The 25179-nt window shown below is 43.1% G+C and overlaps 1 protein-coding gene across 2 annotated transcripts; it reads right to left on the minus strand.

Moving 5' to 3' along the window:
* Nucleotides 1–16: 16 nt before the first annotated feature.
* Nucleotides 17–24953, minus strand: tp53bp1 (tumor protein p53 binding protein, 1). Of its 2 annotated transcripts, XM_080425080.1 has the most exons (27): nucleotides 24309–24953; nucleotides 20658–20745; nucleotides 20080–20164; nucleotides 19249–19316; nucleotides 18975–19106; nucleotides 18244–18298; nucleotides 17835–18001; nucleotides 17178–17304; nucleotides 16977–17071; nucleotides 16691–16878; nucleotides 15092–16244; nucleotides 14591–14707; nucleotides 14185–14358; nucleotides 13561–13627; nucleotides 12878–12967; nucleotides 10564–10819; nucleotides 10058–10126; nucleotides 9518–9673; nucleotides 9069–9292; nucleotides 7144–7544; nucleotides 5472–5663; nucleotides 4039–4230; nucleotides 2656–2847; nucleotides 2208–2302; nucleotides 1196–1392; nucleotides 769–905; nucleotides 17–328 (listed from the first exon to the last, which is right to left on the minus strand). In XM_080425080.1, exons 1-27 carry the CDS (start codon nucleotides 24486–24488, stop codon nucleotides 144–146), a joined length of 5082 nt encoding a protein of 1693 aa, XP_080281206.1. In that variant the 5' UTR covers nucleotides 24489–24953; the 3' UTR covers nucleotides 17–143. The 2 variants fall into 2 exon arrangements, with proteins under 2 accessions (XP_080281206.1, XP_080281207.1); XM_080425081.1 differs by lacking the exon at nucleotides 10058–10126.
* Between the last annotated feature and the right edge of the window lie 226 nt (nucleotides 24954–25179).

The raw sequence follows: 25179 nt of genomic DNA on the forward strand, positions 1-25179 counted from the left end.
ATAAAAAAAACATTGAAATGAGACAACTGTCACAGTTTTATTCCATAAAAACGAACAGGTTAAAATTATATACAACAGAAGCATGCAATAGAACTAATACTGGACATTTAACATGATCGAAAGGCCTTTAGGACGGAGTCAGATTATGACAAATAGTCATGGCTATATTGTGGTTTGCTTTGATAACCCAGACGTTCCCCGCAGATCAAACTCTGGATCAGCCACTCAGCAGACAGCAGTGGAAGCTTCTGGGACATCACACTCTCCTGGACTAACGGTGGACAGGCACGATCTGTGATCACAAGGTCAAACTTGCCGGTAGGGATATCTGAACGGAAGAAACATGCAAGATTTTACAAACAAATAAATATTGTCGTGCAGTGGTTCTCAACCTTTTCTGGATCAGGGCCCACCCATCTGACCACTTAATACGGCAGCCTTCCGGCTTCCGTGTTAAGTGGTCAGATGGGTGGGCCGCATTGCATTTTCACAGGATGTCTATTTTAATGATCAATCAATTCATTGGGTTGTGTGGCTTGGATCAATGAAACATGGCAATGAGTATGTATGTATATCACAATGAAAACTAACTTTTCAAGGTTTTTAAGACCTTCTACACCAATATTTTAAATATTATATCATCATTAAAATAACATTTTGCAAATTATTTGAGGGCCCACTCGCAATATCCTCACAGCCCACAGGTTGACAATCACTGTTCTAGTGCAAGGTACATGGGTGGGGTGAGGTACATAGTGTGTTCCATACCAGAACCATCCTTATCTGCTTGGTAATGTTTTACAGTGGAAGCTCCACTCAGGGTAAGCAACTGCGACCATAGCTCCACTGGCTCCTCAAATACCAACAGGACCCGCAGGGCCTTGAATGGGTTTGCACGGGGATGCCTGTTCAAAAAAAATAATAATATTACTTGCACGCACAGTCGCACACACACACAGTACCGAGAACTTTAACATTGATGAAGGGTTTAAGTAAGAAACCATGCTAGATATAATGTCTCAAATAAAACACAAATAGGTCAGGTCAATTATGCAACAGAACATGGTAGATGACAGCTTTGAATGTTCCGTTTCTAATCCGCGGTGGCGCTATAGCAAATGATTCGTACCGAGCCAATCGCACTGCTGAACCAACCGTTGTAAAGACATTAGAAATGATTGGAGGCGCATCGTACCATTCTACAATGCTGTCATCAGGGCCAACACCAGCAGGCAGCAGGTAGTTCCTGTAGTTGAGCAGCTTATTGTCCTTGCAGCAGTCTCGCACCCACATGTGTGACACACAGGGTACACCACTGGCCACACACTGCAAGTACTTGCTAGTGCGACAGTGCTGGTCAGCAATGAGCAGGCTCTGATACGCTGCCTTACACTGAAAAGGAAAGCCGTACGGTGTCAGAAACACAATCAATATTTTACACCTGAAATTAATAAGGGGGGCTTAAAAATGGCCTCAAACTTGAGCTGTGCCTATGTAACAATGCCATAGAATGTTACAGTTGTCTTAACCCAACAGATTGAAGCCTCATTTATAATAAATAACTGATTTAATTTAAAAATGTAGGTGAATTAATTATGCTAAATGTACGCTTGATGACATCATTGAGCAACATTTCAACAGCGACTCGGGGACAGTGGAGCTGATGACGCTAGCCATTTTGTATCTTTTGTAGCTGCTAGTGTGAATGCACCAGGCCTGAGACTGAGTGCATTCATATTACCAATCAGAAAAAATATATAATTGAACAGTGGCTGTGAGTGTGACTGAGAAGAACAGAGGACACAATCTCTGAGTCGTAAGACTCCAAAAGTCACACACCCATCGGCAAGTAGATGCGAAAACAGGAGATGGAAAAGCACTGAATATTTTGCAAGGCACCTCATGTTATGGCCTATGAGCCAAAATACGTATATCAATATCTTTCATTTTGAACAAGGATAAATCTTATTTAGTACATAAATATGCCATTTAAAAAAGCTTTCCCTGGATTTCAATACAATTATTGTACAATTATACATTGTGATGATCCACTGTAATTGTACAGAGTTACTTGATGTGTATTAACTGAAAATATAAATTTACAACACAAGATGAGTTATACACAATCTTGGTTGACCCAGGCTCCATATAATCAATACACCCGATTTGTATGCCTAAGATGAAGTCCAGTTCCACACAGCACCTACCTGTTCTTCATTGAAGTCTGAGAGTATAAATCCTCCTCCAGCCTGCAGCTGGGACTCTGTGTAGCCTCTGTGGTATGGAGCAGTCTCCACGTATTCTAGTGAAGGATACAATGTCATGAAATCAGTGGGGGGCTGCACCAGGGGAATGCTATATGTCCATAATCTATCAAAGAGCCCCCACCCTCCCATCCTTCAAACCCGTTCTGAAAACCCACCTTTTCAGTATTTCTTTCCCCAGCTAACAGCACACCCCTTTTACTATTCCACTGTTGACTTTACTCCATTGACATAGCCTTTGTGTTTTTGCTAATTTTCCTTTTTTTTGTCCTCCCCCCCCCCATGTAAAGCATCTTTGGGTACTTAGACAAGTGCTATATATATATATATATATACACACCGAGATATTATAATCACATCAACCCCTCGAGCCAAAGCGTTTCCTTCTTACCTTCCTCATCATCGCTAGTCAGCTTGTTAGACAGTCGGTCACACTCTGAGGATGCTGTCAGCATGAAGGCAAACCCCATGAAAAGAGAAGCATTTTGTGGCTGGGGGCCATGGGTCTGTGCCAGCAGGTCAGTGGACTGTCCAGGGATCTCCGGGGCACTATCAGATGTGTTACACACCGCCACACGCTGAGCTGAGGACGGGAACACACGCGTAAACTAAAGCAGAAAAGGCTTGAACAGTAAGAATCTGGGGGAAAACATTACTAAGGAAGCCATGGGCATTGAGTGAGTCATTTAATGTAGAAAGTGGTTCAAAGCCAAGTACACCAGTGTAGAAAAACGCCTCCGATCATCCTGACACACGTGGACCAACACCAGCATAATACTAGTAACTGATTAGTAGTTACCAGGTCAGCCTCAGTGGAAGATGGACCCAGCAGCACAGGATGGACACAAGCAATATGGAGGTCAAATATGTCATACAAAATTACATATATTAAAAATGTTTCTACTACTTCATCACACACAAATAAAATGACCAAATCTGGATACAAACAACACCTGAATTAAAACACAAAAATCCATGGTTGGAATATTGTTATCATTTTAATATAAATAAACAATTGATTTGAAGACCTGTTAAAATGTATAAAGGAGTTCATGGTTAAAACAAGTCCATTCACAACAATGTTGCATATAATGACATGACACATTTTAGCCCCGTTGTACTTCCTGTATTTCTCACCAAGCCACACATGGGGTTGCGCTTTGAAATCATGCACCTTAGCAATGCTATCGGGACCAGGTGGATTCAAATTGGGCGTGTCAGCGGGGATAATGGCACGTGATGTCACTTTTAGCCAACTACTGTTTTAAAAGGAGCTTAACATTTAGAACTTTGTGAAATGCACTTATTTGTCAAAGATGGTAACTCTGGAATCAATGTATAACAGGTTGGCATAGGAAAACATAAAAACAGCAGATTTTTAAAATCCCAGACATCTAAAATCAAATGCATAATAATTAAAATTCAGTCTGATTAAAAGCCTTCATTCTAACCAGGCTGGGGTAACAGTTCTGGGCTCAGTATGAAAATAAAATAAAAATATTGAATGATGTGGGGTACGCCGGTAGCTGACCGGATAGTGCATCGACCACAGTTGGATTCTGTCTGGACAGCTGCGGTTAACTCTCCTGCGTTGCAGCTCTCCAGCTGACAGAGAGACGGAATACTATTCACTTAGTTTTCCGTCTCCATCCTATCTAAATATATTAAAAACAAGAATATACAAATAAAAAAAAGGAACTACGTGTCCTAAAAGCCTGACATAACCAGACACTGCTGAGACAAGATCATAATTTAGGTGAGTCGGTCAGCATACCGGCTCTAGAGCCCGGCCCTCTGCGGCCTCTCTTGGATGGGGTCCTCCCGTCGGCCTCAGAACTCATTAGCTTCCTCTTCCCAGAAGGCCCCGCGGTACGAGGGCTAGCGGAGGAGTTGGAGCTGTGGTTCGGAGTAGACTGGCCTCCTGGCGTTCCTCCTGTACGCCTCCTCTTCCCCTCCACCAGGTTGTCTGAAAATCAAAGCATTTCAGTGGCACAGTCTTACTCCATTTGAAGTTCTATTGATTTTTTGACAAATATTTTATTTACAAATCACTTGAGACCAAATAAAGTGACATAAGGACTAGAATACTTTGCATTTGATTTAATAGTGTCTATGGATGTGACCAACTAAAGCAATGAGCCACTAGAGGTCACTGTTTACCGTAGCTTTTACAATGGCTGAGAGGCTAGTGAGGCACAACAAAGGGAGTGCCTCTGACCCTGTCAGCCATTTGTAAAATCAAGGTAGTGGCTTATTGCTTTACTAAACGGTTACAAGTATGGCAACATGAAAATCATAGACACGTCCCATTTTTTCTACAAGAATGTAGTTTCCAGCTTCCCCTAACAGCACAAATCAGGAAGGGCAACTTCTTGGTTTACAAGGGAAGGGAAGCATTCGTTTTCGTTAAGAGCCCCGCCCGAAGCCCCTCAGTCACTCAACGTCCTACAAAGACAATACAATTATCGCATGTGGGCGGTGCTTAGAAGCCCTGCACGGCCCGGGCTTTGGTAAGGAAAACAAGCGATCCCCTACCCTTGTTCTCCTACGGATACGCTGAATCACGGCGTAGAAACAAATAATGAACCTGTGATTATCCGTTTTTTGCAACTCAATGTGACAGGCATTTATATAAGTTGATTGATTGACCATCCTGTTCAGAAGATGCATGAAAGCGCTTATATTCCAAAGCCATAATGTTTCAAATGAGGCTTTAAAAATGTGTACTTGACTATTCCTAGTGTATGTTGATGTTCATAGTTATAATTTGTTGTTTACTGTGTTGCTGAAAATGTCGGCGAGAGGGGACAGCGTGGCTCATTTGAACATGCTGAAATCTTGCATCCTCCACGACTGTATAGGGTTGCATATGTTTCGCTATAAACCCAAATGCTACGAGGAGAAGGAGGTGCTCTTGCCTATACAACTCTTCTCCTTACACTGGGGTGATGTCTTCATAAATGGGTCATCATATTGGAAGTATTTCTGCTACCAAAATCCATACGTGTTGCACAGTGCTTGCACAGTCAGCGTTTTATCAACCACTTTATTGTCATAGGTAACACAAAATTGTGTAAAGACTGATTAATATACGACGGTGTCACTCACTGAAAATAGCAGATAAAGCTCATAATGCATTGCACTCCTTAACATTTCCTCAAAAGTAAGTCTCTTAAATCACAAAGATGGGAGTTGCATCCTTCTTACCCAAGCTGATGTCAGAAGCCTTCGCCAGTGGAGTGGAAGGCTCGTACGGTCCCAGACTGTGTTGCTCCCTCAGCTTGTTTCCCTGCTCCAGTGATAGGATGATAGTGCTTCTGTTGTGCCATTGTTTGTTCCCCTCCCTCTCCACACAGTAGTAAAACTCCTGATCCTCTGTTTTGTGCTCCTTCACAGTGCCTAAACACAAACAAATACACACAAATGACCAACAATATTCAATGTACACTCAGTGATTCAGTATCTTGGAATGTAAATGACCAACAGAGCACAATATAAGGATTCATGATGCTCCTTTGCCAAAGGCTTTGCCATTTATTTTATTTGAGGTGTTATCAATGACGATCCATGGTTGTAGTCGTCGGCAGCACAATTTGTTTTTTATAATATGTAAACAACTGTCATGTTTTTATATGGTTAATTAACTGTGTGATAGAGGAGTTCAATACAGAAATCAGTTTGACTACTGCCGTCAATGTTGTTGATCCAATAGGCCTATTGATCATGGCCACACAAGTACTAACAAGTTTTGCCTGAATTCCCTGACACATACGTACAGGTACCTGAAGAGAGTATAAAACATTTTTTTTATCGTTATCTCATGAAAAGAGCATCCACATTAAGCAAATGATCCATGGTTCCCACACAAGTGATTATTTTTTATTTTCTGAAGGAGTCAACTACCAGTCATGTGTGTAAAAAAGAAAAGAAAGAAAAGAAGCGCTTGTTTTCACCGCCCCCCAGGCAATTCTGTAGAACCAACGCTAGAGGGCAATGCAAGCCAGACATGAGTCCCACACCACACACGCACGCATGCACACAAACGAGCACACACGCGCGCGCGCACACGCGCGCGCGCGCACACACACACACACACACACACGAACAGCCTTATTCCATGCAGTTGAAGCACAAGGGGGTGAGCCTGAGGAGGCGGGGCTGGCGGGCTATGTTAGTGCAATGAGTGGCAGTTGGGGCAAACCATAGAGGGGCAAACGCAGTCCCCACAACATCATTTACGATTCTCGGTACATAACTCGGACGGCGCTTAGTCGACTAGCAGACCATCGGCCGGTCGTCGCGGGCACTCGGGCGCGCCTCCTTGGCCTCAAGGTCTGCTGAGTCGGCACGCCTCCGTCATGGTCCAAAACTATACTTTATCGGCGAAAAAAAAGTAGTCTGCGGTTGTTTGAAAAAGTAATGTCCCAAACGGGAGTCAAACCCAGACTCCCAGTGATAGTGGATGGGGAGTCCAATGATTATTGAAGTGCGCCACTGAAGCCGGTATGTATGTATGTATGTTGTCGTCGTCGTTCTCGCATCGCAGCCCCGCCCCGAGCCTAAAAACAAGCGCTCCACTTCCAATTTCCCTGGAATGCCAATTTACCTTTGACATATACAATAATTCAAGCACATAGAAAATGGCAGCCTACACATAGTGACAAGTTGATATTAACTTCCGGAACTTTCCTTCAGGATCAACAAATTATCCATCTTTATATGCTAACATCTCTTAGCTACAGTATAGCATTTGCTAAAAAAAAACAATGACTGAATTAGTATGTTTGAGATTCCTGACATTATTGTTATTATTTACGAATATCAAACAGGACACTAGCCACCAACTCGCCAATTAAGATTGCTTTGTGCTGACGCTCACCTATGCTGAAGTACTCGCCCTCCAGCAAGGCGGTGACCTCCGTCTCCAGAGGAATGGGGTCACATAGAAGGATGTCCTTCCCCATCACCTCGCACTCATGGCCGTCGTCAAATCGCAGGCGGAACCTCCCCTCGCCTATGTCTCTGGTGATCCGACCGGAATAGAAGTAGGTGTTGGAGGACCACTTGGCCACCACCCGCAGCCCGACCAAACTGCTGCCAGCCGAGCCCGCTTCCTCCGGAGAGGACCTGAGGGAGTCGGAGTGGCTGGGGAGCTCGGCGTCCATGGGGCTGTCTGGGAGGCCCGGGGGACTCACTAGGCGGGTGTAGGGCTCATCCTCCGATGAGGACTGGGGCTGGCCAGGGGTACTGACCCCCCTCATCCCACTAGTCCCACCGCCCCTTATACAGACAAAGAATGGGATGCAAGTTCAACTTCACACTGACAGAGACAGACTAGACAGACATTAAATGCAGATGGAAATTAAACTACTCAAGAAGAGAGGATTAGTGAAAAGAGGAAAACCCGAAAGTGTTTTGCAGGGATAGTGTTGTGTCGTTTTCTCAAGAATGTATATCTTGATAACATGATGTGTTGATCTGGATGTGTTACTTATTTTGTTGAATAAGTACAAAGCGAGCCCCCAGAAAGGACTCACCTGGATGGGGAGGATCGGGAGGATCGGGACGGAGGTCTACCCCTCCTGGCCCTTCCTCTGCCAGTCTGAGGGATGAGGGCCCGGGAAGGCGGGGTTCCAAAACCCCTGTCCTTAGTGACTGCTGACCTTGCCCTTTGCCCCCTGTGACCCCTCTGTTGATGCCCACCCCCCCTCCTGGGGATGCAGACACACAGAGGGCACAAATGGAGCCAGTCAGGTTGCCTAGACACTGATCTAGGGCCACTTACACATTCAAAGCCCCCACACAGCCCAACGAGCTATGAGGGGTGCCATTTGACCCTAGATTTGTGCCTGGGGGCAACATGTAACTGAGGCAGGCAGGATTTAATTAATCAGAGACTATGCATTAAGGAACCAAGATGTTAGCAGGGATGGGTATCGTCAGAATTTTTATAATACTGCTCATCAATACTACTCTAGTCTTCATAATTTGGTGAATTAACCAACATGTTGTGAATGGTTCTTTGATTAGGGTGAAGAGACCACCACTTAAAGTAAAATGTCGACTGGTAGTGCGCCTTGTTGCTGCTGCATCACTAAAAAAACATTGTCTTTTTCCCATCAAAACAGTAGCAATTGATTCTGATTGTAATCGTTGGGATGTTTTTCTTGTGAAAGAATAATACATGCAGTCTAATAACGTTATCTATCAATCTAGCTACAGTCAATAAGCTTCAGGTAATAAATACAAAATGTCATACTTGCATCAAGACAAAAAACTTTGATGCATTTTATAACAGAACCATATCTTTGCTATATGGGGTAGATGCATTTTAGAACCATATATTTGCTATATGGGGTAGATGCATTTTATAACAGAACCATATCTTTGCTATATGGGGTAGTCGTATATGCATTTTATAACAGAACCATATCTTTGCTATATGGGGTAGAGGCTATTAACTAGCCTATTACAATGCAGCTCTCCGTTTGAGATCCCTTATCCCAAACGTTTTTATGTAAACGTTTTTTCAAATAAATTAGAAAATCAAATACTGATTGAAGCACCATTTGTCGAGGAGCTTATCTGTATATCAGCTTATCTGTATATCAACGTAAATCAGGAAACGGTACCCATCCCTAGATGTTAGAAAGTTGGAAAAGACTGATCGATGTATCAGCATGCAACCAGTGGACAGAGACAAAGCAGAGTGACGGAGTGAAGGTTTACCGCACATGCTACCCTATAATCTAAATCGTATAAGTGTCAGAGGGAGGTCCTAGGTGGAACCAGGTGGAACAGTACCTGCTCCCTCGGCTGGGCCCTCGGCTCTGGGGCATGATGAAGTCAGGTCTAAGATGGCCGCCAGTGGTGCTGCTGGTGCCGCTGGAGCTGCGCTGCAGGCTGGATGCCTTGGACGACAGCGAGCTGACATCCGCCAGGTCCCCAGAAGTTAATGAACTGCCCGTGCGGCATGGGGATATGTCACTGTCCATCACCTGGCAGTCCACCACAGGCTCCTCACTTTCCTGGAGATCCCACCAACATGTTTTTTTATTTTTTCAAGTAATCAAAAAGTGGAAGACCACAAGTAATAATAATAATGCATTTTATTTATAAAGCACTTTACATTCTTGCGAATCTCAGAGTGCTACAGGCTTATTTTGTTTTATTTTTTTCAGACACAGACAAGTCATATGTATTATCTCTGTGATCTACAACAGCCTAATCCACAAATTAAAAAATGTCATTACCTCAGTGACCTTACGGTCCACCTCTTTACCGTCCTCGTAATAAACATCCGTTATGATTCGCGTAACAGTGGTCCGCACTTCCTGGGTGGTGCGCACATGTCTGCGATGGGTGGGGCCACTTCCAGTTCTTCTAAAGGAAGGAGTCTCTGCTTCACCCTGTCGGTCAAAGATAGTGTAGTGGATGGGTGTTAAAACAATACAAAATAAGAGTTCGCATTTTATAATCCTATATTAAAATTGGCTAATGGGAGGACCAGTCGGCCAGCTGGTGGACGGACCACGTAGTCACGCTCATGTCAGTATGACTCGGCCATAACCATATAAGGAGTTCCCAATGCAGGTACGCCCAAATATGTGTGCCGTCTAACCTCGATCGTCATGGCATCAGGCGCAAACAAATCAGTCTGCTCCATATATGGAGCTCGGCGACATAGACGTGAGGGCCGCAAAGAGCCAAAAACTCTAGCCAAACTCTAGATGTGAGGGCCGCGTAGCCGCCTGAACCTCTAGTGTAAACAATCTGCACAAAGTTCTCCATACCCTGCTGGTTGGGGATCGGAAGCCTTGGGCATCAAGGCCGAGCGGCTGTGAGGCTGCCTTCTGACAGCGCTGGAAGAGAGACCCACATAAACGATAAGAGGAATCAAAAACATTGTCATATGGAAATTATTTTGCTAACAGCTTAAAGAAATTAAAGGCACCGTTTTTCAACCTAATCTCGATGTATCCACGTGAACATCAAAAACTACGGCCAGTCTCCCCTCTGCCACTAGGGGCAATTCGCATGGATAATTTCTGGGTAGGATCAGACAGCAAAGTGCCACATCCAGAATGGGACAGAAACATTTTGTTTTTGAAACTGACGATAATCCAAAAAGTTGACTAAACATCCACAAACATGACAGTGAATTATTCCTTTAACAAAACTCTATGTGTGTGCTATAAGTATAACATTATTGTAACAGTATATATATACATATATGTCAATGACTGTATAACATTTGTGATGTGTATCACCTGAATGTCTTAACATAGCTCTTATTTACCTTGGCGGGTGGACTAAGGATGATGGTGTCGTTGCTGTTCTCAAAGCTGGTTTGATCTGCTCTCTGTCCAACAGCCGTCCTGGTTGGAGTGGACGGCTCAGGGCTTTCACGCACCTCTCTCTCCCCAGCGGCAGCCCGTGGACCAGGTGTCAAGGGCTCCCTCCGTGGTGCTGGTGACGGCTCCTGGAGTGGGCTGGTGGGGGCTTCCTTCTGGCTGCTGGGAAGGCTCTTGCATCCCAGTGAAGATCTCTGAGAACTAGGGGTGAAACGATTAATACATTATTAGATTGTTGGAAAAATGAAGGCCCATGCAGTGGCAGTAAGTGGCAGTCTGCCCACCATTTTCCAAAGCATATGTTTGTTTGATTTTTAAGGAAGCCATTGGATCCAGTTAATTTCAGTAAGCTATGAAAATAAACTTGCAGTGACTTGAAATGTTCTTGATGTAGGTAATCAAACATGCTAAATATAATTGCTATTTTTGGATGAGGTTATGTTATATTTGCATTTTAACCACAAAACCTAGCGTTCCTATTCTGGGGCGAATATTCTGCAGAAATAGCAGATCTAGTAGTTCGGAGATCATGACAAAAATAATGACGCCAGTTCTTTGATGTAATAAAAGTTTAGTATTCCAATAATTGGTTTAGTAATTTATCTATCAATACATTTAAGGAATGTATGTCTGTTAGGGCTAGCACGATCAATTGAAAATAATTCAAAATTGTGATTTTAGCTATTTAACTATTGAAACTTGGCAATTTATCTTACATCTTATTTTGTCCACTGTTGCACCTTGCCCTCATCTCCCCACCACTACACAAGGATTAATAACCAGAACATTGTACACATCTCTCCATCCATCAGGCTCACAGAGAAACAATAAAATCACAAAGACATTTACATACTATTGGACCAAAGATATGACGCCGAGAAGCACAATTCAGCAACTGGGCCTCTCCGAACGACCACACCCTGAATGGGCACTGTCACTGTGCTAGTCTTTTTGGAATGGATTCCTATAACCTAAGCATTTACCATAATTTTGTATTTGTTCACATTATTTTATTGTCATTTTATAGCTAATTGCATAGTTTAATCGAATAACTGTAATGACAATCAACTCGGAGCCTTACTGAGAACCATGCTGGACAATGAAGTAGGAGACATTAGGTTGACACCAGAATGAAACAAAGCATTTGCCCTAAACTAATATATTAACCAATACTGTAAGCAGAATTGGGCCGCCTTCCTTCTCATGGCAGAACTCTAGTGAAGAAAATGAATTTTAGCCCTATTTTTATCAAATGACCCAATAACTAATGGTCTCCATGTGGACATTAAAATAAAACGGTATCTGTGTGCCTCTAATTAAGGTCACCATTAGCAATACAGCAGTGTAGCTCTAAAGAGTGGAGAGAGCTGGGCAGTTTTTAACGCCAATGCATGCACCTGGTATGCACGACCTTGCCATATTATAATGGGAGGGGGGAATGATGTAGTTTATCATATCTCAAGGGTTTACAAGATTCCAAAAATAACTGCCCAACCCACCCACAGAATGAAAAGTAGGTCTCTTCTACACTCTCTCTCTCTCTCTCTTGCACACACAGATATGGCCCAATGGATCTAGTTCAGTCTATTAAAATGCATTGCAAAGGGAGAGACCTTGTCATACTTGTCAAACTGCCGTTTGACAGGACCGACTAAAGCAGCTTAATAACTGGCTGACACTCAATACAAAGAGGATCATTCCTCATTGCAATAGAAAATGACCCAGAAACACACATACGCACAAGAAATACAACTTCAATGCCATTGAATGCATTCTTGTAGCCAGCAGAGGGTGCCATTTTTACTTGGTGCCATTGTAGAGAGATCCCTAATCTCTGTATCCTGGATGCAGCTTACATAGAAAATGAACTATACAATTTCATCAAATGGTGAATATTTAAAAATATTCAATATAATTTACACACAATACACTGGGTTCCAGTAACATCTATATCAGAGGTTGGCTGAATGACAGTAACAACAAAGCAGCATGAGCCCATCTGGTGCCGGTAGACACAGAAACCTCCCGACAGGGTGCGCCTTGCAAGCGCTGAAGAAAGTAAACAAAAAAACACACAAAAAACACTGCTGCTACAACTCCATCCCAGGGGAAACACTGGGTACATTATGGCTGTTGGAGTGTAAACTTGACTGAATAAGGCCCAAGAACGAGGAGTGGAAATTCGGCCATCAGCCGAATCAATTGCGACTATAAACGCAGCCCTAGTGTGTGTGTGTGTGTGTGTGTGCACACATTTACCCGACAGGTGTAGTTGTGCCATCATGCTGGTTCTCCTCTTCCACCTCCAGCTGTCTGTGGACTTGTCTCACACGACTGAACACAGACGGACTGCCAAGGACACAGAGCAGTACATCAGTATTTCCCCATATAGAGGCTTAGTTGATGCAACCTTCATAATATCAAGTCAGTGGTGCCAGAAGAGTCCTCCGCCAGCTCAGAATACAAGGTTCACACAATGTGTTGTGGCTGCTTGTGCAGAGGCATAGAAGGCAATATGATCATAATGAACACAGAAATACCTACACTGTACATGGGCAGACAGGATTCCCATGACAATGGACTAGACAATAACACACCAATATTAATCAATTTGACTTGTGTTATTTCACTTTTGGCTAGAAGCACCCTTACACTTGATATTACGGGAATAGAGCATGTGTCGTCTCTCTTTGATTCTTCTGAGGCCCCCAAATCAACATTATGCTCCTACTCCAGAAAATGTGTCAGTTAGTGCATTAGTCAAGCACTTATGTAGAAATGCAAATACTCCTATATAAAACTACTCTGAAATGTATCTTGAATGCTATAATACAGAGGGCAAAATCAACTCAAAACCTGTATTCAACATTCATTTTGGAAATGGCAGGAAGAGGGGTAAAAAAAAAGAGGCAGTTGTGCATATAGAAATAGCTGCAGGTTACCTGGTTACAGCCTTGGCAACAGTGGTAACCTTGACAACAGATCCTTCCTCATCTGACAGCGTCGGCTCTGGGAGAAAGATATGCATTAGTGAAACACTGATCTGAAATAATATCATCGCTGTCGGGCAGAACCCTCGTTATCTACATATTTCCTAAATGAATGACCCATTTTATATTTTGTTGTGGTGTTACAGAAAAGGAGCGGCAAATAGCCGGTCTAGAAGCTCACAACACGTCATGATGAAATACATTGTGGACTTGTAGACATGCTCTTTTCAATTTGTTTAACAATGTTCACCTATAATTGCTTGCCCAAAATATGGAGGACAGATTGAAAGTGGTTAAGTCTGTCTGTGGGTTTTATAAATAATTAACCAAGCTCTTGTTAATACGAAGAGCTTGGGACTAAATAATAACTACATTGGAACACAAGTCCTTTTTTCCATTTCCTGAAACGGAAAGGTGTTGGACATACAAGGTTTCCACCTGACAGCAGACAATACGTAAATGATAAACTAGGCTGCAATGGATGCCATTTTTACACTTTTCAACTTGAACAGAAAAAGAACATGAAAGCTGTGAAAGGCTCTGGGTCATGATGATCATTTTGTGAAAGGCTCCTACTCTGCAGGCAGAAATGCTCTGAGCTGCCCTCCTCCACCGGGGTCACCAGCTTCATCCGTAAGCTCAGTTTCCCGTCTCCTTTTTCCGCTGTGTCCTCCCCGCTCTCTGCAGCCTCAATGTCACAGGTCGCCACAGTCGTCACTGCTGACACGTCACCCACAGCTGCTGGCTTCTCTAGGATATTTAATTAAAAAAATAAAATGTCAAATAGAACAGCAACGGCAGGCAGACAGCACCGCGTGTAGCTGTACAAGTGTTATGTGAGAGAAAAGATGCCACGAGGTGGAGAGTTTGAGCCAGAGTGAAGGTAGATGGTAGAATTACAGCGCATTACATCACAGTGTGATACTCCACATCAGGTGGCCAGGTTTGTTGCGGTCTATAGGGGAAGGAAAACGGAACTCACCAATGGGAGTGCTGTGTCTTGGTGTCTGCTTTAGCTGGTTGATCAGAGGGGGCGTGGCACTCACAGCGGGCCCAATCAGCTCCCCTTCTTTAGGAAGGGTGAAGTGGAAGGGAATTTCTGGACAGGACAGTGTATCACAATACAGACTCATCAGACATTTGTCTTCAAAAGCAAGTTAATCTAGCATTCTCCGAAAGTAGCTTTTAATATAGTGAACCTTGATATTTTTTATCTTTAAAAAAGTAATCAATAGAATAATCACTAAGATCGATAGTTGCAGCCCTAGTGCTGACCTAACACTTAACCTCACGCAAACTCCTCTCGCTTTAAACGGCCGGTAAATTAGTCTGCATACTGCTATAATAGTACTTGACCACCTTACTTTGTCACCTTAGAATGCATCATACTAATTTCCCCTCATGGAAAAAAACAAACATACTGCAGTGTTAACAGTGTAGCCCACATTGTTAAGAGCCTTGGATTTCTCCACGTGAATCTTACCTCCAGAGCTGTCACTGAGGCTCTTGTCTTTGACTCCCTTTGCTTCAGGCCCCTTCCTCTCAGCCTGGGAGAGGCTACCGGGAGCCACACGCACATCTTTAGACTGAGACCCGTGGCCGTTGGTGGACACAGACATTTTGCTTCCCGCTGGCTGAGAACTGCTCCTCTTCTGCTGTGTCGATGACAATGCAACCCCTTTCTCAAGCGGCCCAGGGCTTCTCTCGCTCTCAGACACCACAATGAGGCTGCTACCTTCCAGCTCCTCCTCCATGGGCTCAGGGGACAACACCTGGCTCTGGGAGAGAGCCAGGCCCAGAGCCGAGGTCTCAGGCCCCAATGTGTTCTCTCCTTCCTCCATCATCCCCTCCTCTTCTTCTCCAGCCTCATCTCCCTCATCCATCACATCTTGGTCTAGTGACAGCAGCTGACTGGGAGCAGGAGAGGATTGTCCACGCTTCAGTAGCGACTGAGTGTTTAACTCACTCCCCGTAACGTTCACCGAGCTCCTGCTTGACGTCTGAGAGAACACAGACTGGGACATTGAGGCTGAACTACCACGTGCGGCCGGGGGGGTCTGCTGCACGCAGCTGCTGGCCACCACGTCTGACTTGCCCTGAGTGCCGTGCACTTTGTCCGCACGGCTGCCCATTGGGCTCCCGCCACTGGCGGGACTTACATTCACATTCGTTACATTCCTAGCCATCTGCATAGATTCCTGCACTTGGGACCTCTGTGACGGAGCACGTTCCTCCCTCCTGGCACCTTCACCACTGTGTTTCAATGAGTCTGGGGCAGAGACAGCTTTGAGTTCGGCAGCCGTTTTCGGGGAGGAGACCCCGTTGCGTTCGCTCCTCTGACTGCAGCGTGACATCACGGAGTCACTAGTGTCAATGCCGAGCGCTTCGTCCAGCTCCTCTATCTGTGTGGCCTGGCTGTCATCCTCGGGCTGCGCTGAGGCCAGCGGGGCCACAGTGCTGCTCTCTGTGTTCACAGTCAACCGCAAGGACAAAGTGGACGGACTTGACTCGATGGACGGCCTCGGCTTCTCGTCACGCAAGGATGGTGTCACCGGCTTCCTTTGTGTGTCTCGTGGAGCCACGCTGCTGCTGCTGCTGCTCGCAGCTTCCTGGCTCTGAGTTGCGACAAACACATTCTGGGGGGGAAACACAGCAGAGATATTAATGATGTCATAAAGGGATTGGGTCTTGTTGTGGCATTAAAGGGCAACTTAAGTCTATTCTTTAACCACTTAAACCAGCAATGTCAAACTCATGTTAGGTAATGCACCACACTGTGCAAAATGCAACTTAATGTGGCCCAGACCAGTTGTCTCATGTCTCAGTCTCTGCTATAACTATTAAAAGTTTAACTTAAAAAAAAATTAAGATTACATAGTTAGCAACTATTACTCACTCTCTCACACACACACACACACACACACACACACGCACGCGTGCGCCCTAACTAACTAACTAACATTTAGGAAGTTCACTTCTCAGGTAAATGCAAAAAAACACGCCATTGTCCTCCTCACAAAAGAACGATAGGATATATTGAAGATGCTCTTTAACAATCCCAGTTGATAAAGTTTGTTCATACATGAGAGAGCTCAGGCTGGGAGGGCAGAGAGAGTGTCTTCTCCAAAACAAAACCGGGCGAATTCTGGGACACAGGAGTGGATGCGGTTGGGCGTGGTTTGGATACAGCATCAGTTTCCATTGTCTCTTCTGCTTTTGACCCCGATTTGTCACCCGGGGGGAGCGAAGTGTCCATTGGTTCATCAGCACCTGATGAATAAAAAACATTCAACTCTATTCTCCAAATAATCATATCCAACAGGTCAACGTCAGCAGTTATTGAAGGTAGAAGGTGAACAGGTTATTACCTCCTTCAGCCTCTGATCCAGTGGGTGAGTTGGGGACAATAAAAGGTGTTTGGCTCAAGAAGTCCTGGGTAGGGGCCACAAAGTCAATTGAGCTCCTAGGGAGGAGATGGCATTGATAGATTAGATTAGGATTACTCCAGGCTGTGGTCTCTCAAGCATAAAACTGGTACTGTATAGCATAGTAGTGCTCTTGTGGCTTACTGGGAAAGACTCTGCTGCACATGAGTGCCCTGTCCAGAGAGATGCAGCAGTCTTAGGGTGTGGGCTGGTGTCAGTGGGTGCAAGCCCTGGTTATCCAGCTCTGACACAGTGCTGTCCACACCAGCACCTGAGAAAGATAAGAGGACACAAAGGAAATGTTTACAAAATTCCACTGGCCTGCAGTCAACAGAGTATGCCTTTTTTCTTTGAAAAAAAATTGCCATGGGTTTTATAATGTTCATCAGGAGGCCACAATTGGCCTCCTGATGAACACACAGGTAAGAGTAAAGAACCAAATCAAGATAGATATGTAAAAATAAGAAAAAGAGCTGCTAGCCCAAGATATCTGCTCTGCGGCTTTGAATAAGTGACTGTTGCCTTATAGACTCCAAAACGATAAGTAATAACTTTTTTTTTACAATTCTTTTATTGGAAAATGATTTCAAGAGACAAACAAACAGATAAAGGAGACAAACAAAACCAAAGGAAACAAAAAAAAGACAAGACAAAAAGGCTGCATTCTACAATTGTTACAGTTATTACTCTTAGTACATTTCGAAGCGATAACTTTTTAAAGCTGCAGAGCAAAAAGAACAACTGGCGAGCAGCACTAATTAGCTGTGCAGAAGGTGCTGCTGTGTTACAACAATGACCCACCTGTCTTATCAGCAGCATCAAACAGGTCCTCCTGTGAAGACAGAACCTCAGAATCCTGATGGTCCTCAGTAGTGCGGAAACCTTGGGAGTGAAGCAGAGCCTGGACCCTCATTTCTCTAACTGACTGGAGCAAAGGCTCAGAGGAGCTACTGGACGTCACCTCAGATCTGGAGTAAACACATGTTTTTCATTACTACAATAATATACACTGTAGTGTATATATAATATTTCTATTTATCTTCAGCTTGCACATTTTTTCCCCATCCGCTCTGTTGAGGAAGCTCGAAGTACAAGAACTTCACTGCCTGACATGTTGCTACAGCTGTGTAGTGTGTACAGTAGGTGCACATGTAAATAAAACGCATTGAAACACACAAGAGCACAAAAACACAAGCAAAGTTCTGTGTACCTTGTTGATTTGTTATCTCGTCTCCCTGAAGTACTGATGCCGACCTTTTGCTCAGCTGTTGGGATACAAAACAGGTGTAAATCACATTAGTCTTAGTTTTCTTTTTTTTTTGCCGATGGGTTCCCAGATTGGTCTTCGTGTTACTTCAGCGACTGCTGAAGTAACATTTGACACAGACATGCTAGTAGGAATGCTCTGTTCAGATGCTGCAAGCAACACTAAATAATGAATTTGTAAGCACCCAAACTGCCATTCTGCCTCAGGTGTAATTGGGATTTTTGTTACATTTGCACATACAATTATGAATTTCACTAGCAGGGGTCACAGCACAACATCAGCGCTTTGTAGTGGGACAGCAGCAGCTAGGGCTGCAGTGTCTTGGACAGGGGACAGACAAACTGGCCGCCTCTCAAACAGCAGTTACCCCTCCTGGCCTTCATGGATGCACATGCCATCCCTTTCATGTCACCAATGCTAATGTTCTCTAGATCAGTAGTTCTCAAAGTGGGCTCTGGGTTCCTTGAGGGGGTTCCAAATGGACCATTACAGGTCTGTAACTCTTAAGAGTGTACAATGGGTCCATTTGTTTCCATTTGTACGCTCTCAAGCATTATGAGAGTCTTTGAAATCAAGAAGTTTGAGAACCACTGCTCTAGGTCAATTCAAAGCTAAATCAATTCCCACATGATCTGGCACAAAACTAAATAAAATATCCCAAACAGTCTGGTTACCTGGCTTGTTGTGCCTCTCACTATCTGTCTGAGGAACTGTAACGTCTCCTTTCACCTCTGGGATGTTCTCCACTTCACCACCCAGACCCTGGCTCTCCGAAAGCTCAAGAAAACCAAATTGAGATGTTCCCCCTGAAAAGCATGGATACATTTTTCAGTTGAATTAAGAAAACATGAAATACTAAGGACACAAAGAACACCATTCATTACATTCTGAAAAGAAAAGGTGTTAAACTGTACAAAATATATCTCACTGCACAATAATGGCTTTTACCTTCAGACTGAGCACAATGTGTTGTGGAATCTGCTCTAGAATCCATACTGGTGTCCTTTGATGCACCGCTAGAAGCAAAACAGAATCAGAGAACTTCTTCAGTATTTGACCAAATCCTTGCTGTCAGGAAGAAACCTGGCATCTCTAACGTGTCACCATGGGACGCGTTGTGAGCTTGTTGATCTGCTATTTTTGAACAATTTTGAAAATGTTCACATATAATGACATGGCTAAAATAAGGATGACAGATTTAAAGTGGTTATGTCTGTGGGTTTTATATATATATTTAACCAATGAAAAGCATTAAGAAGAGCGTGAGTGTTAGTATGCAAACTTTATATATATATATATATATATATGTTTAAGATCTGCCATGTCTAGTGATTAGGATATTCATTGCCCAGTTAATTGCATAGAATGTGTATATGATCTAGGTTCGGTAAAGGTCGGCCTGTAATTGGTACCACATGTTGACCCTAGATGAATACAAAGAATCCGGTGTGACTGGCTGAGCTGACCAATGTTGTGTGAGGAAAGCATATATAAACCCCTGTATTCTCAATGTTCTTTGGAGAACTCCCCGGATTGATCCGTACAATAAACTGACACAGAGAAGGACTTCTTGACTCCTGTTTACATTTCTTTTACCAGTGCCATACCATGACGGATTGGTATTATCAGTGAGACTAAATAATAGCTACATTTAATCAATTTGGAACACTCCTGAAAGTTAACGGTTTTGAACCGTTTTGGACATACAGGGTTTCCACCGACAGCGATGAAATGGATCATTCACTAGCTATCAGAAAACACCTACTAGTAGCAACATACATTTTCTTATTTGGAGGTGGGCAGACGCTTATCACTTGACTTTCCTCCTCAAGTCCTGGACAGACATTAGTTGGCCCTGCAACAGCTAAAAAGAGATTGATTGTTAGTATGTTGGATTGACATACGATTCAAATAGACACACAAACTATCAGTGTTTCCAGATTGTGAGAGAGAAATAAGCAACTAGGTCTATGAAAACAAGCCCAAAAGAAGCGACTAGGCCACATGAGCATCGGCTATTTTCTAATAAGTTCTTGGGGAAAAAGTGACACATTTTGACAACACAAATCTGGTACAGGGGTCACAAAATACTTTTAGATGGGGGTCCGTGGACAAACACATATTAATCTGGGGGTCCTTTCTTTCCAGGAAAATGTTGAAGAACCACTGGTTTAAACAACATTTAGGAAACAAGCCCAAATAAAGCAACTAAACTTTAGAAACAAGCCCAAAACAAACGCAACCCGCAACTACCAATATTCACAAGCAACTTTACAGAAAAACAAGCCCAAAGTCGCTTATAATAAGCAGACATGGCAACACTGCTAACTATCCCTTTTACAGGGAAACGCACAGACCTGGTCCAGACTGGCTGCAGCTTTGGGATCTCTCCAATTGGCTGTCTATCTGAGAGGATCTGCTTCCAGCTGGTGATGATATCAGTTCCTATTAGAGACAAAAAGGTTGATACAACAACACATTGTTCAACGAAATAGAAGAAATGCTGCAAACCATAACCGTAATACACATTCCACCTCGTTATATCGTGTTTATGTAAAGGATAGTATCTATTAAAAAAAAAAGGTGCACACACCCAAAATGTTTACGTTGTGCATAGTCAAAAATCAATAAAGAATAGATAGGTTTTTTTTTGCAGGCACTTTTACCACTGTACCACCCAAGTGCCCTTTATTGATGCCCTATTTTGGAATGTATGCTAGTGTGGCTATACACGAAGGCAAGTTGCTAATAAAAGTGAAACATACATACAAATCTACATTTTGCACATAATACAGAACATGAAACATTTCACGTTCATCAATCACATTGTGTTCACTTAAGAAAAAAAATACGTATTTTCTATCAATTACACACCCCATGAAGCATTGAATTCATGGAGATTTTTTAGTTTTTGTCACATTCCTAAGCCAATAATTGTATAGGCTGCACTAGCCTTCCTAGCCTGGTAAACCCTCCCTCCGGAAATCTCATTTCCATTTGATTTCAGGAGTGAGTCTGGCCTGATCGCCCATTCTGCAATATTGGCTGTGGGCTGGAGTTGGGCGGGAGTAATACCGTTGACTGACAACCTCTTCAGCCAATGATCGTTTTCCCCCTTTCAGCCAATCAGCAGTTCACCAGACTAATGTGACGCAACGGGACTTTTGAGACGGCCATGCCCAAAATAGGTTGCCTTATTCGGATACATGCGTGTCACTGCCCGCCCCTACCGGTTCTCTAAACATTTTTTTTTAAATAGGCTCTGTCATGATTAATTGACCACATTTATGAAGTTAAACAACTAAATTCTATCCAAACGATATCTTAGAAGTAAATTCCGTGCCTCAAAATAGAAGTTTGAGAGCTTTTTGAAGTAAAAAAACAGCGGAGAAAATAGCGCACAGAAAAGATGGCTGCCGTTCGTGTTTTGTCGGCTGCATTCAGGCTGCACTCTGTGCCATTCGGGCTCACTCGAACTCGCCACCTGATTGGCCAACTGTCGCTGTCAATCACAGAACGATGTGCGACGACGCTGATAGGCTCGTCCATTTGGTGTACACAGCCAATATTGCAGAATGGGCGATCAGGCCAGACTCACTCCTGAAATCAAATGGAAATGAGATTTTCGGAGGGAGGGTTTACCAGGCTATAGCCTTCCTGCTTTCGTGTATAGAGGGGCGGGTTTAAAATCAGCGCGGAGAGAATGCACCTGATCCCATTGGTTCACCGATCTGTCCGTCAGCCCCCGCCCCGTCAACAGGTCAACAAACATTACGAGCGACGCCCACTGCACTCTGGTTGGTTGGGGAAATGAAACACTTCCTATAGATCCCTTTACAGACGACGTCACACTGATGAGAACCGGTTGGAAATTGATTGCGTGAAACAATCACCTGTGCGTCCAGTCTCAATGTTAGTAAACAAATAATTGGTCTATACCGGGTACACCGACGTGCTGGTCCAGGCTTTTATTTTTTAGCAAAACTAAACAATAAAAGGCTGGAGATCGAGGCTAATAATAATCAAATTATTGGCTTGGGAATACGATAAAAACAAAAAAAATCTCCATGAAATCAATGCTTCATGGGGTGTGTAATTGATAGAAAATAAGTAATTTTTTGGGGTGAACTACTACCAGTCATCAAATTATTGGCTTGGGAATACGATAACAAAAAAAAATCTCCATGAAATCAATGCTTCATGGGGTGTGTAATTGATAGAAAATATGATTTTTTTTTGGGGTGAAATACTCCTTTAAATGATAGCCCCTACAAATAAAGGGAGCACATTCAATTCAGAGCTGCTGCACAATTGTCAGATGATAGCATAACATCTACACATAGAGATGTGAAAAATCTCACAAATCTTGACTTAGATGGCTTATTAGATGAACTGTCTACGCCTGAAATGTCAGACCAGCAGAGGAGCAGCAGACCCTAGAAAGTTACTACACCCTTTGTTGTCGCCGCGACGAGATCACGTGGTTCATGGGCGTGCTCAGGACAGATTTAAAGGGATTTTCACTTTCACACATGTTTGAAAGAAAAATATCCCTTTAACATTTGAAACTACAGACAGTCAGTAGCATGAATGGAACTACTGGTCGTGGTCGCCCGATGGCAAACGTTACTTCGGAATTGTTGTATCTCTGAGCACACCGTAACAAATTACAAATACATTTATGATTAAATATGCGTAAGTCTCATCGTAAACTCTCTCTCGGTCGCTCTGGTCTGGATAAAAAACATACCTTTCTTTTACCGACAGTTTGGTTTGTGCGATCAATAGCCTACTACATCAAATGTTTAGCGTCGTCGTCGTGTTACAGATAATAGCAAAGGCAAACACAGTGCTCTTGCAAGTTGCAACGTCGTAACGGCAATATTACCAGTGGTGGGAAAAGTACTCAATTTTTTTTGTTTTTACTTAAAGTAAAAGTATCAATACTGCGATATAGAAATACTCTGTTACAAGTAAAAGTCTAGAAAAAGTCATTAAAAATGTACTTGAGTAAAAGTACAAAAATATTGGTATCAAAATGTACTTAAAGTACCAAAAGTAGAAAGTACTCATTATGCAGAAAGTCCCAGTTCAAGTTTTCAAATGTATAAACATCTTTTGAAAATGGCAGATCTACAAGCTCGCTCACAATGTGTCGCTTGTAGATCAGCTATTTTCAAATAGCCAAAGTTTAAATAGGGTTATTAATGTATGTTTTGTAATAATAATAAATATCTACAGAGTAACTAGTAACTAAAGTTTTAAAAAATAATTGTAGTGGAGTAAAACCTACAACATCTGCCTCTGAGATGTATTGGAGTGGAAGTAAAATTACAGAAATTTGGAAATACTCCAGTAAAGTAAAAAAAAAAAACTTAAACTTATACTTAAAAGGTAGGGTAAGTGATATTTTTTGGTTAAAACAAAAAGTATTTTTTTTAAAGGTTAAAATACTATATTCTGATAGTAATCATTGCTATAGAGTGTTTTTTCAGTAACAGATGTCTCCCTGTCTCTCCAGCTCTTTAATAAACAGAAAATACATTTTTCGGTAGGTGTCAAAATCTCAGCCAATCAGGAGAAAGTACCCATTTTTAAGCTTAATTTGTATAGTTTTCAGTTCAAATTTTGCATGCTCATTTCTTAGTGTCATCACTTCCAATTTCACTTGTTTAATCTGTGTCCTGATTGAGTTCTCCGTCCTGGTTGGATAAAATTGGAAATGAAACTACAAAAAAAAAATGAAAAACTACAAAATACATTTTCTGTTTTATAAAGAGCTGGAGAGACATGGAGACTCCTTACATGGACAGGACACCCTATAGTAACGAGTACTATCAGAACATATACCCATTTTGCAATTATTTGAAACTTTGCAAATCACTTACACTACCTTTAAGAAAAGTACTTAGTTACTTTGAACCACTGAAGACAACAGCGAAAAACACTCCAGACTAGTGCTCTTGCAAGTCAGTTGCAACAACATGACCACATAGATAGATAGTTACCAGGACAGGGCTGTGGGAGGTGGGCTGCAGGCTGGACAGGCGCCTGGACAGCAGCGCCCGGTAGCTGCTCTCCGGGTCGTCCTCCAGGGCAACACTGTCCGGCTGAGAGTCCTCCACGATCAGACAGGGGTTCTCAGCCTGAGGCAGGCTGGAGTCCAGCTCACTTCCACCGGGATCCATGAGATCTGATCAAGTAGTTGCAGCAGGGCCAGGCCAACGAAACGGACCGCTGGGTGTGCAGATGGTTGTATTAACGGTCGAAGAGGATCAATGTTAGGCTGCACAATCAACACGTATTTATCCAGAACCACAAATCAACTGCCATTTGCATTTGTCAACTGTTTATCAGGCTAGTCGGCGCTAGCATGTTAGCTCAACTCTGTTTGTCCACAATCCACATTTTCCACACAATGCACTGCATGCCCCGCCCAGATTAACACACGTTTCCAATTGGTTGTGTACGGAATGTAGGAACTAGGAAGTGCATTGAACCAATTATTTATCCATCCATGGTCTGAACTCCGTACAGTCGTTCGTGCACTGCAGTGACTGAACTAAGTAATCGAAGACGAAGAGAAGAAATTCCTCCCCCACACCTCCACCGGACCAGGCAGGAATGTATCACAGTCGCAAACAAATCGAATGGATCAGATGGCTCTGGAATGGATGGACCAGCGTTGCCAGATTGTGTGAAAGAAATGAGCACTGAGCAGCCAGGTCTAGGAAAACAAGCCCAAAAGAAGCGACTAGGTCACCTTGCATTGGCTATTTGAAAATAGCTCACATATGCGACGCGTTGTGAGCTTGTAGATGTGCAATTTTCAAACAATTTTGAAATAAAATGTGGAATATTTGGAATATTTTTTTGAAA

The sequence above is a fragment of the Gymnoscopelus braueri genome (genome assembly GCF_963280865.1).
Source record: "Gymnoscopelus braueri genome assembly, chromosome: 1".
NCBI lineage: Eukaryota > Metazoa > Chordata > Actinopteri > Myctophiformes > Myctophidae > Gymnoscopelus > Gymnoscopelus braueri.